Consider the following 21,394-nt stretch of genomic DNA (forward strand, 5'->3'; position numbering starts at 1 on the left):
TATACAATTCTTAGAAGAAAACGTTGGCCAAAAGCTCCGTGACATTGAATTTGGCAATGATTTTTTTAGATGTAACACCAAAGGCACAAGAAAAAAGAAAAAAATTGACAAATTGGACTTCTTTAAATTTTTTTTTAATTTTGTGGTTTAAAAAACCACACTGTCAACAGAATAAAAAGGCAACTCACAAAATGGGAGGAAATATTTGCAAATCATGTGTCTGATAAGGAATTAATATCTAGAACAGATAGAGAACTCTTAAAACTCAGCAACAAAAATAACCAAATTAGAAAATGAGTTAAAGACTTGAATAGGCATTTCTCCAAAGAACAAATGGCCAATCATCACATGAAAAGTTGCTCCACAACATTAATCATCAGCAAAGTAAAAGTGAAAGTTGCTCAGTCATGTCTGACTCTTTGCAACCCCATGGACTATCAAGTCCATCGAATTTCCAGGCCAGAATATTAGAGTGTGTAGCCTTTCCCTTCTCCAGGGGATCTTCCCAACCCAAGGATTGAACCCAGGTTTCCCTCATTGCAGGAGGATTCTTTACCAACTGAGCTATCAGGGTAGCCCCCAATCATCAGCAAAATACAGATCAAATCTACAGTGAAATACCACCTCATACCCATTAGGATGGCTACTATAAAAAAATAATAATAGCCAGTACTGGTGAAGATGACAAGAAGCTGAAACACTTGGGCATCCCTGGTTGAAATGTAAAATAGTACAGCCACAATTGAAATTAGTTATGGCGATTCCTCAAAAAATTGAACTTAGAATTACCATATGACCCAGTAGCTCCATTTCTGGGTATATACTCAAAAGAATTGAAAGTAGGGTCCAAAAGTGATGTTTGTGCACTCATAGTCATAGTAATAGTATTCACAGTAGCCAAAGGTGGAAGATAACCAAATGTTCATCAGTGAGTTAATGGATAAACAAAGTGCAGAATATCCTTACAGTGGAGTATCCTTCAGCCTTTAAAAAGGAAGGAACTTTTGACACATGCACAATATGGATTAACCATGAGGACATTTATATTAGGATGGTGCAAATGTAACTGCAGTTTAGGACTGTGAATTTTAAATCATTATAACTAGGCTCAAAGATATCTTTATTAATCAAAATAGGCAACATTACAATCAACACATTTTTGCCAATGGGAAATAAGTTTGTTTATTCCTATAGCATAAAAATCCATGATTCTGTGAACTCTTGGAAATCATTTTCTGCATCCTGCTGGTTGTGGAAGCATTTTCCCTGCAGAAAGTTGTTGAGATGCTTGAAGAAGTGGTAGTTGGTTGGCGAAAGGTCAGGTGAATATGGCAGATGAGGTAAAACTTCATAGACCAATTTGTTCAACTTCTGAAGTGTTACTTGTGCAACTTGCAATGGGGAGTTGTTGTGCAGAAGAATTGGGCCCTTTCTGTTGACCAATGTCAGCTCCAGGCATTGCAGTTTTCAGTGTATCTCATCGATTTGCTGAGCATACTTCTCAGATGTAGTGGTTTCGCTGGGATTCAGAAAGCTGTAGTGGATCAGAATGGCAGCAAACCACCAGACAATGACCATGATCTTTTTTTGGTACAGGTTTGGCTTTGGGAAGTGCTTTGGAGCTTCTTATTGGTCTAACCACTGAGCTGGTCATTGCTAGTTGTCATATAAAATCCACTTTTCATTGCATGTCATAATCCAATCAAGAAATGGTTCATCGTTGTTGCATAGAATAAGAGAAGACAACACTTCAAAATGACAATTCTTTTGATTTTTGGTCAGCTCATAAGGCACCAACTTATCGAGCTTTTCCATCTTTCCAGTTTGCTTCAAATGCTGAATGACCATAGAAGGGTCAGCATTGAGTCCTTTGGCAACTTCTCATGTAATTGTAAGAGGCTCAGCTTCAGTGATTCTCTCAGTTGTTATTGTTTAGTCACTCAGTCACGTCTGAATCTTTGAGGCCCCATGGACTGCAGCATGCCAGGCTTTTCTGTCTCTCCCTATCCCCTGGAGTTTGCTCAAACTCATGTCCATTGAGTTGGTGATGCCATCCAACCATCTCATCCTCTGACATCCCCTTATCCCCCTACCCTCAATCTTTCCCAGCATCAGGGTCTTTTTTAGTGAGTTGGCTCTTCACTAGGTGGCCAAAGTATGGGAGCTTCAACATCAGTCCTTCCAATGAATATTCCAGGTTGATTTTCTTTAGGATTGACTAGTTAGATCTCCTTGCAATCCAAGGGACTCTCAAGAGTCTTCTCCAACACCACAGTTCAAAAGCACCAAATCTTCAGCGCTCAGCCTTCTTTATGGTCCAACTCTCACATTCATACATGACTACTGGAAAAACCATACCTTTGACTAGATAGACCTTTATTGGCAAAGTGATGTCTCTGCTTTTGAATATGTTGTCTAGGTTTGTCATAGCTTTTCTTCCAAGGAGCAACCATCTTTTAATTTCATGGCTGCAGTCACCATCTGCAGTGATGTTGGAACCCAAGGAAATAAAGTGTGTCACTGTTTCCATTATTTTTCTATTTGTCGTGAAGTGAAAGAACCAGATGCCATGATCTTAATTTTTTGAATGCTGAGTTTTAAGCCAGCTTTTTCACTCTTCTCTTTCATCTTTATCAATAGGCTCTTTAGTTCATCTTCACTTTCTGCCGTTGGAGTGATATCATCTGCATATCTGAAGTTATTGATATTTCTCCTGGCAATCTTGATTCCTGCTTGTGATTGATCCAGCCTGGCATTTCCCATGATGCACTCTGCATATAAGTTAAATAAATAGGTTGATAATATGAAACTTTGACGTATTCCTTTCCCAATTTTCAACCAGTCCATTGCTCCATGTCTGGTTCTGACTGTTGCTTCTTGACATGCATACAGGCTTCTCAGGTCAGGTATTCCCATCTCCTCAAGAATTTTCCACAGTTCGTTGTGATCCACACAGTCATAGGCTTTAGCATAGTCAATGAAGCAGAAGTATATGTTTTTCTGGAATTCTCTTGCTTTTTCTATGATGCAATGGATGTTGGCAATTTGATCTCTGGTTCTTCTACCTTTTCGAAATCTAGCTTGTGCATCTGAAAGTTCTCAATTCACATACTATTGAAGCCTAGCTTGAAGGATCTTAAGCATTACGTTGCTAGCATGTGAAAAGAGTTCAATTGTGTGGTAGTCTGAACATTGTTTGGCATTGCTCTTCTTTGGGATTGGAATGAAAACTGACCTTTTCCAGGCCTGTGGCCACTGCTGAGTTTTCCAAATTTGCTGGCGTATTGAGTGCAGCACTTTCACAGCATCATCTTTTAGGATCTGAAATAGCTCAGCTGGAATTCCATCGCTTCCACTAGCTTTGTTCATAATGATGCTTCCTAAGACCCATTTGATTTCACATTCCAGGATGTCTGGCTCTAGGTGAGTGATCACACCATCGTGGTTATCCAGGTCATTAAGATCTTTTTTTGTATATTTCTTCTGTGTATACGCTCAGTTGGTCATTGTCAACTTCCAGTGACCAACCACTGCACTCCTCATCTTCAAATGTCTCATCTCCTTTGCAAAACTTCTTGAACCACCACTGCATTTTACATTCAGTAGCAGTTCCTGGGCCAAATGTTGATGTTGCGAGTTGTCTCCACTGCTCTATGACCCATTTTGTACTCAAACAAGAAAATCGCTTGAATTTGCTTTTTGTCTAGCATCATTTCCTAGTCTAAAATAAATATAAAATAAACAGCAAGTAATAAGTCATTATAAATAATATAAAGTAATAAATGCACATTAAAATGATGTATAACATAACCACATTTAAGAATGCATTCCAATATCAAACAACAAAGTTAAACAGTGCAAAACCACAGTTACTTTTACACCAACAGGTGGCTCAGACAGTAAAGCGTCTGCCTACAATGCGGGAGACCTGGGTTCGATCCCTTGGTCAGGAAGATCCCCTGAAGAAGGAAATAGCAATCCACTCCAGCACTCTTGCCTGAAAAATCCTATGGGTGGAGGAGCCTGATAGGCTATAGTCCATGGGGTCGCAAAGAGTCGGACACAACTGAGCAACTTCACTTTCAAATATAAAGACCAAAACTAGGGACAGTGTTATAACAATGATAAGAAAAACATTTGTCAAAGATCACACCATCAGTGGGGATGGACTGAGAAATGTTCTTTGGCCTTGCAAGCTTCATATTGCACCATCTAAACAAGCCAGTGACCACAAAGAGAGAAGGAAGGCAAAAACACTGACTTGGATTCCTTCCAGTGTTTACTGCTGACCAGAAAAGCAAGTGACATTTCCCCCAGCTAAACACAAACTTATTTTCTGAGCCATCCAGATCTGAGTTGTGTATTCTTTTTCATCTCCTATTTAGAGACTAGAACATTAAGTCCACAAAACAATAGAGAGGAGGGGGCATCCCCCTGAGGTGCTCAGTTACCTAACAAAGGCATTTGAGAAAGGGAGATGATTGGATTTAGTGCATTCTTTCAAGTGTACACTGCTCAAAGACAAAGTACAAATTTGTTTCTGATTCTCCACCTTAACCATAAATTGGACCACAAGTCCAGACAGCAAGTCCACTCAAATATGCATTGTAGATTGTCCAAGGGTAGACTCATATCCTGGCTTTTAAAGTCTACATCCAAGAGTAGGCATCTACCCATAGCCAAGGGACAGTGAAATAAACTCAGAACAATATGCCCAGCCAGGTTTTTGAACGACTCAGCCTGAGTTGATTATTTCCTCTTGTGAACCACTAAGCAGAAAGAACTATTTGGGACCTATTAAGAGAAATTATCTGATGCTGGGAAAGGTTGGGGGCGGGAGGAGAAGGGGACGACAGAGAATGAGATGGCTGGATGGCATCACTGACTCTGTGGACATGAGTTTGAGTGAGCTCCGGGAGTTGGTGATGGACAGGGAGGCCTGGCATGCTGTGATTCATGGGGTCGCAGAGAGTCGGACACGACTGAACGACTGAACTGAACTGAACTGAACTGAAGAGAAATAATAAACTAAGGGAGAGGATGATTTGCTCTGAGGACTCAGAGTAGAAACAGATTTCAGAGAATTGCTTTTTGTATGATTCAGAAGAAAACTTGAGAAGTATTATTTGCTACTACTATTCTCAAAAATGCTCAAGGATATAACCAACTTCTTTGAAACATGAGTAGGAACCTGAAAGGGGAGAAAAAGTTTAGAATTAAAAGGCTAGAGATACAGAAGAACAGCTGAAATGAGGGAAAGGCTAGCCTAGAAATGTATTTGTAGATATTTTTAAAACTTTGGAAGGCAGTAAAGAGCAGAGAGTATTTGAAATAAATCAAGTTCATGTTGAGAGAGAAACTTGAGTTCTTCCAAAATGAAGAAAAGGATAAAGGGAAAAAAAAAACTATGAGAGAAATGATGTTAGATATGAAAATCAGAGATTGGAAAGGCAACCTGAAAATTATGATTCTAAGAAGGAAACCATACTAATAGAAGTAGAAGTTAATATATACTTCTATTATTAGAAGTATATCTGTTCAGGCTTAGCAATATCCGACTCTTCATGACCCCACAGACTGTAGCCCTCCAGGCTCCTCTGCCCGTGGAATTTTCCAGGCAAGAATACTGGAATCAGTTGCCGTTTACTTCTCCAGGGGATCTTCCTGACCCAGGGATTGAACCCGTGAGAAGTATGCATACTTCTATTAATAGAAGTGGAAATCAGTGTCAATATATACTCAGTTACCGGCTTCCCTGGTGGCTCAGCTGGTAAAGAATCTGCCTGCAATGCAGGAGACCCAGGTTCAATTCCTGGTTTGGGAAGATCCCTGGAGAAGGGAATGGCAATCCACTCCAGTATTCTTGCCTGGGAAATCCCATGAACAGAGGAGCCTGGCAGTCTATGCAGTCCATGGGATTGTAAAGAGTTGAGCATGACCAAACAAGAAACATTCTATTATTTATTATATACCCAGCTAAATGTGAGGTGAATCTAAAAAAATATTTTTTAATTAAGAAGTAGAAACCTGATTATAATCCTTAGTGGAGGACCAAAGACAGTGATGAAATTCTCAGTTTCTTTCATGGAAGGTCGGAGAGTAGAAGCAGGAGTCAGGAGTTGTAGGGGGGTTTTCTGGTTGATTGTTGTTTGGGTTTTTGTTTCAGTTTTGACAGTTATAGATGTGTGGGTATGAGAGACAACAGTGAGAATTGTGCATAGGACTCCTATATCCCCAATCACCTCAGAAGAGCAGAGACGGAAATCAAAGGAAAAGAGAGCTCCAAAATTATAAAAAAATAATTCAAAATGCAAAGCTGGAACAAATATTTCAGTTACAACTGTGTAAGTATATTAAATGCTTTGATAATAGCTAAAAATTTTTTTTTAAATGACTACTTGAACTGTTTTGTTCAAAAGAGTTATACCTAAAACAAAATAGCATGGGAAGATTAATAATATAGGATTTATTTGATAAATATGAATAGAAAGAAAACAGCAATATCAATATCAAAACAACTAGAGTTTAAAGCCAGATCCATTAAATAGGACAAACCTAGGATGTAAGAGTTGGACTGTGAAGAAAGCTGATCGCCGAAGAATTGATGCTTTTGAACTGTGGTGCTGGAGAAGACTCTTGAGAGTCCCTTGGACTGCAAGGAGATCCAAGCAGTCCATTCTAAAGGAGATCAATCCTGGGTGTTCATTGGAAGGACTGATGCTAAAGCTGAAACTCCAATACTTTGCCCACCTCATGCGAAGAGTTGACTCACTGGAAAAGACTCTGATGCTGGGAGGTTTTGGGGGCAGGAGGAGACAGGGACGACAGAGAATGAGATGGCTGGATGGCATCACCGACTCGATAGACATGAGTTTGTGTGAACTCCAGGAGTTGGTGATGGACAGGGAGGCCTGGCGTGCTGTGATTCACGGGGTCGCAAAGAGTCGGTCACGACTGAGCAACTGAACTGAACTGAGACTTACTTTATTGGGTAAAATTCATACTAAAATTATAAAGGTTATAAATAATAAGTATGTATAAAATAACTGCATCATCATAATTTTTTTATTTTTAATTAATTTATTTTAATTGCAGTCTAATTGCTTTACAATATTGTGGTAAGTCATATAAATTTAAACTCTTAACAGAGATAAACATGCAAACACATTTGAAGTATCAAGCTTATACATACCACAGTCCTGGGTGTTCATTGGAAGGACTGATGCTAAAGCTGAAACTCCAATACTTTGGCCACCTCATGCAACGAATTGACTCACTGGAAAAGATTCTGATGCTGGGAGGAATTAGGGGCAGGAGGAGAAGGGAACAACAGGGGATGAGATGGCTGGATGGCATCACCGACTCAATGGACATGAGTTTGAGTGAACTCCGGGATTTGGTGATGGACAGGGAGGCCTGGCGTGCTGTGATTCATGGGGTCGCAAAGAGTCGGACACAACTGAGCGACTGAACTGAACTGATATGTTTATAACCAACAAAATTTATAAAATAGCACTGAGAATTCAATAAAATTAGTAAGATTTAAAATAAGGGAGCATCACATTCACTTAACTTTGCAACCTAAAAATAGGGCTTAGGCATTTCTGCTGCTTCCTAAGAAATTACTCAGCTGTCTCTAAAGATTCTTGAAAAGTAGAAATACTAGCAATCGTATCTTCTAACCACAGTGTAATTAATAACAAAAAGTTTCCAATCAACCCATGAAAACTCTCCTAAAGGGAGGAAGAGTTTCCAATAGAAAATAAAAATTTCAAGTACAACCGTTTGGAAGAAAAAGGGGTAATGTACATATCAAAATCTGTGGAATGAGATCTAAGCTCTTTTTAGAGGTACCTTCTTAAAAAGATTGAAAATAAATGAGCTTCAGAATAAGAAGTTATAAAAAGGAAGAAAAGCAACCTCTTGGAAACCTAAAAGGATTTAATAGTAATAAAAGAAAACAAAAAAAGCAGAACTGAAACTTAGATCCAGGAACTTGTTCTTTGAGAGTAAAAATAAAAATGAGAATAAAATAGAAAACCTCTGGTAAACATGGAAACAAAAAAAACTGAACAATACTAGTAATCAGAAATGAAGTTTGCTGTGAGAGATATGGTAGTTTTTAAAAGATTGTAGACTACTTCATGCCATTGTATGCTAATAGACATGAAAATAGATGAAATTAAAAGTTTTCTGGGATGCATAAATTTTGAGAAGAAAATTGCCACACGAATCCAAAAAGTACTTTTAGTAGTCTGTTTTAACTCTAAGAAAATAAAATAGATGTGTAGTCAAAGATTTATGTGAACAGTCGGAAATGGCAGCCCACTCCAGTGTTCTTGCCTGGAGAATCCCAGGGACGGGGGAGCCTGGTGGGCTTCCGTCAGTGGGGTCACACAGAGTCGGACACGACTGAAGTGACTTAGCAGCAGCAGCAGCAGCGTTATTTGAGACTAAGGATTATGTTCTTATTAAGGATATGTCTAAAGCCCGTTACATGAGGTGGAATCAGAGCTGTGTAAAGTTGAGTGAGGTACTGAACCTCACGGAATGTCAATTTCCTCATCTGTAAATGGGTATAGAATATATAGTGACCTCTCTTTTCATTTCTTAATTTTGCTTTATAAAGACCTTAGTCTATAAACTAAAAAAAGATAAGATTCTTAATTTCTTTTTATGCAAAACATGCTAAATATATAAAATGGAAAACCCCAATAATTAGGGCCTGGAAGAAGCTGTACAAAAGGTATTTTGATATTTTGATTGGCTCTGCTTAATATTAGAAAATACTTAATAGAGAGTCAAAATTTGAATTGAAGAATAATTTTTTCCTTCAAATCAGCCCTAAAATTTAAAGGAATAGGTTGTGTGCATTTTAATAAAAATATGTGAGGATAAATATTTTCCTTTTCCTGAGTCACATCCATGTAGTATGTTTTCAGTTTATGTTCTGTATTGTATGCACAGTATATAATTTTTTAAAATGAGGCTTTTAAAAAATCCTATAACACAAAATAGTGATGGGATTTTTGTCAAATCTAAATATCTATAAATGCTCCTTTAAATTTCTGCATATGATAATCATAACTAAAAGTTAAAGCAAAGAATAAATATTGAGGATTGGGTGTATTTGTTTTAATATAAGACACTGTAGAAAATTGAATTAAAATCGTAGAAATAATTTAGAAATCCATTATACAGTTATGAGGAAATAATGCTATAATTATCTTATGATGTTGATACTGTGTATCAACTTTTAGTATTTTCAGATGATGCTAAAAATACTGTATTCTGTTAAATAAGCAAATTAAAGGTTTCATTTTATTTTGATGACTAGTTACAGGATCTTCATCCTTAAGTAAAAACAGACATCACATAATTGTCTTTTAAATTCTTACCCATTAAAAAAATTGAGAGAATATAAGTATTATCTTCTAGAGGAAAAGGATAATTCTGTTAGACCTAATGGTTCCCATTAAAACAATATTTTATGGACAGGATTTTACACACCCTAGAAAAGAGAACATAGTGAAGTTAAAGGACAGACAGAAGAAGAGAACACGTGCTTGTTCAAGATGTCTGGTTTCAGTAGATTTGGAAGTTTCCTTTATTTCAAGTCAAGAGATCTAATTAATGAATCACTTGTCAACAGCGTTCTGTGCATCTTATCACATGTCAATTTTATAGACTAATATTGCTGAGTATAGTCATTTCTCAAGGATGTTTTGCTAATAGAAATAGAGAATAATATATTTAAATATATAGAATATATATAGGATAAATATATTTAACTATGTCATAGAATATATTTCAGAGTAGACTTACTATCTGTTTTGAATGACCATACCAGGAGAACACTGACTTGCATTATCACTTAAGCAGACTTGAGTGATGAAATTGACCATAATGCTGGATTTGCACATGTGCTTATTTATTTAGTTTTGAATAATTCCTTCATCAACATTAGGAAATGAACTCTTCCATATTCAAGTATTTATATTGCATAAATAAAAGGTTTTCTTAGCAAATCAGTCAAGGGCTCTAAAAAAAAATCATTATTCTTAGCTCTCTGCAGGAGATAAAAACAAGCTGCATGTAGATGGAAGTCTTTCACTTTAGCTTATTTGCTTATTGCCTTTTTGTTAGTATCTTAAATTACCTCTGTGAGCCAATTTTAACAATGGAAGCAGTCCCTATTTCTAACATTTAATGTTCTTAGAAATCTTGCTGTTCATAACTTGTTAAGCATATCCCACAGAAACTGTAGATGTGATTGGATACCTGACCAAAGCCATTTTGGAATCTGATAAACCTTAATTGTGACTGACACTGTCATAAAACTAAATATGCAGTTATAACCTTTTGTAATGTTTTAGACTTTGGGGCAATAAACTTGAAGCTGAGATCATCTTATTAACTTTTATAGCTCGAAGAAAATCATAGAGATCACTAGCCAAGGCTTTCATTTTCTGTATGAAGAAACCATCCCAAAGCAGCCAAGCTAACCAATAATCTGACTATGATTGCTGCTAATTAACTACAGATTCAGGACCGGAACCTCTCTTTTCTGATTCCCAGTGGAAAACATTCTCTTTTCAGAATACTTTCTTTAGAAAAATTCTGTTTTAAAAAAGCCTGGAAGTATGGACACGTTAAGTAATAACAAAAATTCCAAAGGTCTATTACAGAAACACAAAAATATAAATTTTTATAAATTTGACCTATGAGAAGTGTATTAACAAAAATCAATATGATATAATTACTAAGTCTTATTATTGATTTATTAATTTATTTTACATCCTGAGAAAGGCTCTTTAAGACTGGTTTAGATGGCTCAGGTCATTTTTCTTTAAGCTCTGAGGAAAATTTTGGTGTATGGCCTTTTATTAACAGAGTAAGTTTTCCAAATCGTATCTAAAGCACTTTGAAGGTTTAAAAATACATTACCATGTGTAAAATAGATAAGCAATGGGAATTTGCTGTATGGCTCAGGAAACTCAAACTCAGGGGTGCTGTATCAACCTAGAGGGGTAGGATGGGGAGAGAGTTGGGAGGGAGTTTCACAAGCCTATATGTATACCTATGGCTGATTCATGTTGAGGTTTGACAGAAAACAGCAAAATTCTGTAAAGCAATTATCCTTCAATTAAAAAATTTAATTAAATTTTTTTAGTTTAAAAAAGTAGTGGTTGTGATATCTAGATCATTGAAGTTTTAATGAATTTTAGTTGCAAGGATTTGGAACCTTGCTAATCAATGTCTTCCACAAATCAACAGCATCATGATCACTGGGGAATTTGTTAAAAATGCAAAATGCCAGCTTCCCCTTCCCTCCACCTAGACTTACTAAATCAGAACCTGTGTGTGAACAGGATCCCAGGTGATTTTTATGCACGTCAGAGTTTGAGAAGCACCGACTCAGTTACGAATCTCAGAACCTGGTCCCGTTTGTTGTCATTCCCTTCTGTGTTTCTTTCCCACAATTTTTCATCTTCTCCTTCCTGCTCTCCAAAAGGGAATATAAAAATATCATTGTGTGCTTAAATAAGCAAAAAGAAGATCAGGTCAAAAGTGTATAGAAGGAAGGAGAGGAAATATATCTTCCTTCTGAGATGGCATGGCTGACTGATTGGCTGACTGTACTTACATGTCTTTGTCATGTTTTTAGTATCTAGCAGATCTATATTCTTTTCGCTCCTCTAAGTTCTTCCAGGGTCATTATTCACATTGGCCACTGCTCCCAAAAGTAAGGTTGTGTAACTGCATGAGAAGTGGAGTACAGGAGTAAATTATACAGTGTTTAATTTTCAGAGGGTGAGCCACAAAGCATCAAAAGTCAGGACTGCCTGTTCCAGCTGAGGACAGAGAGCAGCAAAGGATTTATTATTGGTTATGTAACCTGGAAACCTCTATGAATAGCAGACATTGTGAGACAGAAATCGTTGTAATTAAAAGCAAAGTTAAATACCTAAGTCCATGGCTCCATATACAAAGATGACTCTAGTGAGTGTTTCTTCTAGTGAGTGAGTGATTGAAAGTCTAGTGTAGTGATTAGGAGCTTAGACTTAAGCTAAAACTCTTTTGGTTCAAATTCAAGTTCATCTATTCTTGACTGTGACTGTGAGTGAGTTACTTAACCTCTCTAACCTCTTCATTTGAAAATAGGGAAAAGAAAACAGCTGTACCTACCTACTTCATGGGGTTATTGTAAGCAGTAAATGAGAAAAGCTGTGTAAACAATACTTAGCACAATGTCTGAAACATAGTGAGCACTCAGTAATCATTAGGGTATGTTTGTTCATTCATTTATTAACGAAGGTTCTTCTCATAAGTTTCTCATAACTACACAATAGCATTTTTTGTGCAGGTTTTCTGGGATTTGTCTGTGGTTTGTGGCTACAACAAAGAGCTACAGCTTTAGCTCAAGAGATTCTTTGAGGCTGAAGAGTGAGTGTCTGATGATCACCTCTAGGATAATGACTACTGTATTGGGTATGGTGCTGGTGGTACGTAGTGTAATGAAAGAAAATGAGAAGTATTATAGCGTCCCTTGAGGCACTTCGATTCTAAATGGAAAGAGATGAGACGTACATGGAAGAAGCAACAGATTCATATGCTGAAAATTCTGTAGTATAAATGAGAATGCCTGGAGTGATTGAAAGGCAGCCATGGATATTGATCTTGCTATTAGCAGTTTGTATTCTCTTCAGGTGTCTTTTACAAAGAGGGAATTGAAAGTGGGAGAACTATTAGATTTGTTAGGCAAAACGGTAGTTTGGCATGCACAAAAGATTTTTTTAAATCTGATACTTTTGAATCTTGATTTACAACGCAAGTAAGCACTACAGGGCAGAATGTGAGAAAGTGTTAGAACTGCCACCAGCCTGCACCCTCACCATGCTAAGGTACAAATCAGATAGTATTCTGTCATTTCACTGTTCCATTTTATATTGACTATTTTTATTTTTTTAATACTTTTCAATACTTTCAAATAATTCAGGATTTGGAGAAAATTAGAAAATTGAGGAAGTTTATAAATGCTCGATAGAAGGGCTATAAATTAGGTGTTAAGATGAAATGTTATAGAACTCGGGGTGTTTTTCCATCGTGAGGAACTTAGGCAGAAGAGGTGGCTCAGGTAGAGTCCTGGAGAAAAGAGTGTTTGTTCCCTGTTCTCTGCCCCTCACCACTCCCGCCCAATGTTTAGAGCAGTTTTAAGAAGATGCTCCTGTCTGTAGGTCTGAAGGGAATGGGCAGGAGAGATGGACTTGGGCTGGGGGAGCTAGAAACAGAACAGCAGTCAGCCGCAATTAACATTTAGGAAAATGAGAAGACCCTCGACTTAGGACCTTGGCAGTAGTCTGAGAGGTATAGATGGTTTTTCCGAGATCGCTTTTGAAATTATCTGTCATGGACATCTTAAAATGGAGAAAAAATGCTGTTTGGAACTAACCACCCAGGGCCATCTCTAATCTAGAGACAAGAGAAACCAGCATCTGTCAGTGGGTGATAGAATGTCACATGAGGGTCACTCAGGGCCTGGCTAATACTTTCAGCCCGGGATTCCCTCATATGTTTGGTTCACAGGCTCTGGTCCTCTGCTTAATCTGACATCCTTTCTTTTGCTTTTTTTCCAGCAGTGCCCACGTATCCCAAGTCAGCAGTGTGTCAACAACTGGAGAGTAAGTGGTCCGGATTGGGCTTTTTTCCCCTCCTTTCACTTCAGTTCAGTTCAGTCGCTCAGTCGTGTCCGACTCAAAAGAGAAAGCTATTCTAATGGTGTGCTGCATTGGAAGATTAATACAGTACATAACCAATGATGATTTTTTGACTACCCAGAGGAGAAGACTAAGAAATGTTCCTCTTTGTGTTTCTGTGTGGGCGTGGGACTGGAGAGAGCTTGCCCATGTGAACATCTGAGATTTTCTGTTTATTTCAGTAAAAATAATGTTAGTGAATATGTGCAAAGCAGTCTATGTGGTTTAAGAAGTGTCTTGCCATTAAAGGTGAAGGTATGAACATATATTTTACTTCTTCCTTCATTTGTTTTAATCGGCCTCCATTTATTGACCACCTGCAATGCACTAAGCGTAGTGTTAGGTGTCTTGAGGTTAAATAAGCCTTGGGCACTGTGTTTGGGGACTTCCCAGGCTGATAGAACACAGAAAAGGAAGGAAGTTAGTGATGGCAGCAAGTCCTTTTCCCTCTGCTATTAATAATTACGTCCATTGCATGTCTTTTTCCTTTAAATTCTACTACTTAATTCCACTTTAATCCCACTAGTCACGAAAATCTGGGTTCCAGTTATCTACCCCCACCTACTACTCTGACCACACTGTTCGTTGTGCTTCAGCTCTGTGACACTGCTGGGGCCCGGGTGGGCCATTTGGAGCATCTTCATCAGCAAAGATCAGGAGGAGGAGGAGTGGTGTGATATCAGGTGGTATGATAAGGAGGACGAGAAAAGAATTAGAAGAAGTACTAATTCGTGTGAATTTGGATCTAATAGGGCTTCCCTGGTGGCTCAGATGGTAAAGAATCTGCCTGCAGTGCAGGAGACCAGGGTTTGATCCCTGGGATGGGAAGATCCCCTGGAGAAGGGAGTAGTTATCCACTTCAGTGTTCTGGCCTGGATGATTTGGGATTTTTTTTTTTCTCCTCCTTATTAGACAAGGAAGCAATCAGAGGGCAGATTTGATCTCTCTTATCTTTATGAATTTTAAAGAGATTCTAGAATTATGCCAAGACAAACGTATTCTTGCCTGTTTGTTTTTTTACTTTTACTACAACTTTTACTTCTTATGTGACTTGTACAGTGTTTGGAAAAGGTATGGGTTTGGTATGTGTGTATATATTAATTTATTTAGATTCCTCGGTACCACTATTAGGTCATCTCAAATCGTTGGGATGTGGAGTTCAAGATATTAAAGTTCTTATGCCCAAGTCAGACTACACTTGCTCATTGTCTTAAAATAGTTTTAATGAAATTACTATGAGTCTATTATAAAACTACCTTTGGAAAATCTAAAAGTTCTTAAATTGTTAAATTTTCAAAACTCATTTAACTGAATATATTTCTCAGTCTGACCATTTAAAAAATATATATTTTTATTTTAACAGCTTTATTGAGGTGTATATACAAAAACTATACACATATTTAATGGACACAGAAAAGGAAGCAAATTAGTGATGGCAACAAGTCCAACTCAATAATTTGTTGAGTTTGGATGTGATTCTTTTTTTTCAAGTGAAGGAAAACACACTTTGAGGACTGTCAGTTTAGAATTCTTCATGCCTGCTTATTCAGAATTAAATAATGAAGTGATAAGAGTTTAGACACATTGCAAGACTATATAGCTTTAAAAATGATACCTTATCGGTCTTATTATCACTTTTGTCAGCCCCTGTGCTTACCTGTTTTCTTCAGGTTGAATAAAATAAATCTGTCCTTCTCTCTTCAGTAGTATATATTGGGATGTTTGCATGAATACATTTTCAATCATATTGGGATGTTTGTATGAATACAGTTTTAATCATTTATATCACAATTTAACTGAATAGAGATTCAGAAAGTTTTACCCTTCTGTTATTAAGAGTGATTGCTCTGGTAAGTTGTTCTTTTTTAATAGCATTATTTTTTATGTAATTTTATCTTCAAGAGATTCAAATAGTAGGGATCATAAAATTATTTGTGCCAATTTGCTTTGTAAGTCATACTGTCTTCCCCTGCAGAACTGGTATGAAATCTGGAAGATACTTGCCTTTGTAAGAATAGATTCATTATTATTCCTTGAGGAAAAAAATCTTTCCTCATTCTGCCTTGTATTAAATGATCCTTGTTTCCTGAATGCCTCTTGTAATTGTTGCTGGATCTGCTGTGACCATTTCAGTAATTCTGGACCCACAAAGATGGAAAACACAATTATCTGACTGGTGGAATACATTCCATTTAGTTTTGTTTCTCATACACAGTGCAAATATTGGAGGATTAATTCCTCATACTGTCTTTGCTCATGAAGTGGTAGTAGATATTCCATTAGAAATGCTGATATTTCCAATATGATGGGGACTTTTTATTGAAGAATAGTTGATTTACAATGTTGTGTTAATTTATGATTGTATAAGAAAGTGATTCATTCTTTTTTAAATATTCTTTTCCGCTATGGTTTATCATAGGATACTGAATATAGTCCTCTGTGCTATACAGGAGGACCTTGTTATTTATCCATTCTGTATTTTAAAGCTTGTATCTGTTAACCCCAGCCTCCCAGTCCATCCCTCCCCCAACCTCCTTCCCTCTTGGCAACTACCAGTCTGTTCTCTATGTATGGGGACATATTTTTAAACACAGTTATTGACTTTTTTTTTTTTTTTTAACCAGGCTCTTAGAAAGAACCATCCGGTCAGCTGTAGAACAACATCTCTTTGATGTTAATAGCTCTGGAGGCCAGAGTTCAGAGGACTCGGAATCTGGGGCATCATCATCTTCCTCCACACCCACCAAACAGCGACGAAGCCAGGCTAAGGAGCAGGAAGAAGTTCGACACAGCAGAGATGTGTGAGTTGGCATTGATACTCTTGTTTACATTTGCCCTCTTCTTTTAAAAATATACAATACCTGTCCGAATTCATGACTGTTACAGCACTCTCATTTCAGTATTCAGGTTAAAACTTTGAAAGTTTTCATTTTGACCCTTCTAAAGGAGATCAATCCTGGATGTTCATTGGAGGGACTGATGCTAAAGCTGAAACTCCAGTACTTTGGCCACCTCATGAGACGAGTTGACTCACTGGAAAAGACTCTGATGCTGGGAAAGGTTGGGGGCGGGAGGAGAAGGGGACGACGGAGAATGAGATGGCTGGATGGCATCACCGATTCTGTGGACATGAGTTTGAGTGAACTCCGGGAGTTGGTGATGGACAGGGAGGCCTGGCGTGCTGTGATTCATGGGGTCGCGGAGAGTCGGACACGACTGAGCGACTGAACTGAACTGAACTGAAGCTTAGTTAACATTTGGAAATTCACACGTGATTGAATAAATATTTCATTTTCATTTGGATGTTTCGTATGTGGTGGGAAGCTACCTCTGATTTAATACATTTCATGGCTTTCTCGTCAATATCTTATTTAGAAAGATCCTGCACCATTGGAGGAGAAAATTGCCAGATGCCTGTCTACAGGTGGTTTTTTCCCTTGTTAGACAACATTCAGCTTGCTGTTAGGTTTTCTTATGAGCCAGCAGATTCCCCTACTTATATTGACCTGATTAAATACCAGAATGTCACTGGAATGCTCTGACAGTTGATTATGTTTTAGTATAAGAAAGGCTGAGCTCAAGTCTAACAAAAGAGGAAATGCTTGAGTTCTTTATTATTACAATGGCTCATTTTAAAGCATTCTCTTAGCATGAATTTCAAGAAGAGTATTACAATAAACTGTTTTCCCCATTAAAAGATTTGATAAAATACAAATGAATAATTGCCATTCGTGTTATTGAATAATCATGATTTAAATTGTTAAGGAAAATAAATTTATATATAATAGACTATATTCTCATATTTTTCCTGAAAGTTTTACCTACTGTAGCATTTAGTCTCTATAAAGTTATTTTGTACTTCTTATTAAATGTCAAAGACTAAACCAAACCTTAGTTCCCCACATTCTTTTTCACCTGGACTCATAATCTGTGTCAGAATGTTTATGGGGAAAAAGAAACTTATCTTTGCTTAAAGAAAGATGTAAGATAAATAGTATAAATAAATTCCATGCTGCACATGCGCATTATTGAGATATTTAAGAGCTATTTTAGCAAATATAGGGCTTCCCTTGTAGCTCAGTCGGTCAAGAATCTGCCTGCAATGCAGGAGGCCTAAGTTCAGTTCCTGGGTTGGGAAGATCCCCTGGAGAAGGAAATGGCAACCCACTCCAGTATCCTTGCCTGCAAAATCTCATGGACGGAGGAGCCTGATGAGCTGCAGTCCATGGGGCTGCAAAGAGTCAGGCACGACTGAGTGAATAACACTTACTTAGCAAATATAATTTTAAAAAATTAAAAAGTATCAGTTATATAACCCACTGACTTTTCATATGATAATAAGCAACACTTTTTTCAAAACATTTGTTTTGGAGCTGGTGGGTAGGAGGGGGTGCTATAACATTTCCTTTTAGAAAATAGGAAGATTATAATATAGGACATGTTTACATTTAAAATTAGTCACTGAGTAAGCTTTATAGAAAATGTTTAGGAATATAATTAGTTTGTATACTGCCTATATTGTGTTATTCAGCGAGCACCTGTTATTCATTTAACACTGTTCTTAGTCTCTGCTTTATTTTTTGCCACACTGGATGCAGCAGCACTGCATTTTTAAAATCCTTAGTGTGTCACGACATCATGCTTTCTGCCCTTGTTGCTGTGACAGAGAGGAGCATGTTAGCACAAAGCTGGACCATAGTCCTGGTGGTGGTAGGTGCGTTGGTTGGACCAGGGAGGAGCATGGCAGGGGTAAAGTCAAAGTGAACAGGGTGCTAGACAGGGAGAGAGATATGAAACAGAGGGTAACCACTCCTGCAGAATTTAAATACAGTTTCCCACATCTGAGGATGTTTCCGCAGAAGTTACCTTGATTGTTCTCTGCTATCAACAGCAAGGGAACAAAAGGAGATGGAGAATGGCAGAGACTAACTAGCCATCTTGTTGCAGGAAGGGGGACCCCTTCCAGAGCCTGAAAGTGGGCTCTTGTCTAACACTTGAAAATGAATTGTCCGAGGAGACACATGTGCTGACAAAGCAAGAAACTTTATTGGAAAAGGGCACCCGGGTAGAGAGCAGTAGGTAAAGGAACCCAGGAGAACAGCTCTGCCACGTGGCGAGGCTTGCAGTGTCGGGTTTTATGGTGATGGGATTAGTTTCTGGGTTGTCTTTAGCCAATCATTCCGAATCAGAGTCCTTCCTGGTGGTGCAAGCCTTGTTCAGCCAAGATGGATGCCACACAGAAGGATTCCGGGAGGTGGTCGGACATGTGGTGTCTCCTTTTGACCTTTCCTGAACTCTTCTGGTTGGTGGTAGCGTTTTAAATCCGTGTTCCTTACCAGGACCTCCTGTCGTAAAACAACTGATGCAAATAGTTACTAAGGTGCCTGGCCAGGGTGGGTGATTTCAGTCAGTGCGCTTCCCCTAGCAATCTGAAGAGATACCCATGAAGCTCTAGCCTTTTCCTCCTCTGGAGTTCCTTTATCGCTCATCCTTCTCACTCATCATGGTCAACTGTGTGTTGAGTGAGAGAATCTTGGCGTGCAAACTGTTTATAGCAGAAGAAACTTACAGTCTCACTTGATTTATTTCCTTAGTATGTGGTCTGGGCGATCAGAAGTCCCCTTCCCATACTCCTTGTTAGTCTCACCCTCCTGGTCATAAGGCCCCTCCTAACCTGTCACCCTGGTCACTATCATGTCTTGAGAGTCATGACATGACTCTAGCTAAAGTCATGACTTTAGCTTTCAGCCAGTACTGAATGACTGCTCTGAGCTCTCCATGGCTTTGGAGGAACAAGGCCCTGTCTCTCAGAGCTCTAGCTCTGCTCCTTTTCCTCCCCCACCCAAGGTCCTCTTCAGTATGTCCCAAGAGATGCACTTACATGGTGTCAGATTTGAAAATGTTAAGAATCATTACTATAACCTGTAGCAAGTATGTTTTTCTCAGTGTTTGCTTATACATAATTGATTTGTTATCTAAGATTTCTGTCAAGTTTTGCTTAAAAAATTAGGAAGAATTAAAACTACACTTCACTATCTTCTATTCAAAACTATTAGCCCTATGGAATGGTTTTAAAATGTTTTGAAAAATCCATGATATGTTATTTTGCCTGCAACCATTTAGAAAAATATCCCATGTTTCAGGTGAGATTGGAGAGTCAATAAAATCTGTACTAATACCATTATGACATTTTTTAAAATAAGCAATGCAGAAGACAGACTAAAAATACTTTAATGTACATGATTTCTTATTTGTCTCAGTTCATAAGGAAACATTATCAGGCTCATATTAGTATTTATTATGCTAAAAATGTAAAAATTTAAGGAATATATTCATCATGTGAGAGAGCTCAATTTAATTCTCATTTAAAAATTGACCATCTGCCAGGAGCATGAAAATATTGTTGAATCTTGGTGGTGGATATAAGGAAGTTCATGGTGATAGTCCCTGTATTTTTCTGTGTTTGAAAGTTTCGTAATAAGTATTTTTAAAAAAGTAAAGCCTGGCTGCTTAAAATGACTTCAACCTTCCAAAACACAATGAACTAAAAAATTATACCTATTTTTATTATATAAATATGATATTAAATTCCTACTGCAAACTAAAAGAAAATCGTGCTATATTAGAATATTAAAAAGTTCAGTATTGCCAGAACATTGCGTGTGCATGCATCCAGGGGGAGGAGGAAACTCTGAAAAAAGAAAGCCTGAGATGTGGAGAGTGAGAGGCCACCAGGATCTAAGTTCAGATTAAATCACGGTGACAGCAGGTGTGAGTCGAGATATTACTGGAAGACTCGTGCTCCTGTGCTCCTCAGGGTCGCCCAGGCACCGGCTCACACATGAGCAAAGAGCATCCTTTGAGGACAGCAGGATTTCCACCTAAGCACAACTGCACAACCAGATTTGGGAATATTTATTTGAACAGGATTTATTCCAGTCATTCATTCACTATTCAAAAAGATTAGAAAATAAACTTGGTCCTTTAGTTTCTAAAAATAATTTTTAGCTTTTGTATTAATCTGCTCAAGCTGCCATAACGAAGGACCACAGCCTTAAACAACAGGAATGCCTTTTCCCGCAGTTCAGAGAGGCTGAAGTCCAAGATCAAGGTGCTGGCGGGTGGGTGTTTGCTGAGACCTCTCTGCCTTGCTGGCGCTGCCTGCTCAGTGAGTGTGCCCTCACACGGCCTTTCCTCTGCTCTCTGGTGTCTGCCTCTTCTTATAAGGATGCCAGCCCTCTTGGATTAAGTCCCCACCTTCATGACCTCATGCAACCTTACTAACCTCCTCAGAGGCCCTGTCACACTGGCAGGTAGGGCTTCATCATATGAACTGGGGAGGCGGGGGGACACGGTTTCGTCCTTCAGTTCAGTACCTCAGTTGTATCCGACTCTTTGTGACCCCATGGACTGCAGCACGCCCCAGGCTTCCCTGTCCATCACCAACTCCAACAGCTTTCAAATCTAAAAATTCCTCCATTAAAAAATTATAATTGGAACTATATCCCAGGAATTAAGAAAATACAAAAAGAAAGAGACATAGTTAAATATTATAGTAAAATCACTGTGAATTTGAGAGAGATTTAAGAGTGTATATGTGCCTACATGTTGGTCCCTAAGCAGCTTTTCCTCATGTG

General features: G+C 38.1%; 1 protein-coding gene across 16 annotated transcripts in view; it reads left to right on the plus strand.

Annotated features, from left to right (window-relative positions):
- FAM13A (family with sequence similarity 13 member A) overlaps window positions 1–21,394 on the plus strand; it is a 353,167-nt gene that overhangs the window by 272,674 nt on the left and 59,099 nt on the right. For 9 of the 16 annotated variants that reach the window (XM_088836241.1, XM_055434557.2, XM_055434553.2 and 6 more), the window contains 2 exons: window positions 13,638–13,682; window positions 16,382–16,558. In XM_088836241.1, the coding sequence (XP_088692367.1) occupies window positions 13,638–13,682; window positions 16,382–16,558 (222 nt within the window). The remainder of the gene's footprint in view (window positions 1–13,637; window positions 13,683–16,381; window positions 16,559–21,394) is intronic. The other 7 variants (XM_055434554.2, XM_088836230.1, XM_088836236.1 and 4 more) reach the window with 2 other exon arrangements.

The sequence above is a fragment of the Moschus berezovskii genome, chromosome 5 (genome assembly GCF_049115385.1).
Source record: "Moschus berezovskii isolate FMDL1 chromosome 5, NW_MosBer_1.0, whole genome shotgun sequence".
Lineage (NCBI taxonomy): Eukaryota > Metazoa > Chordata > Mammalia > Artiodactyla > Moschidae > Moschus > Moschus berezovskii.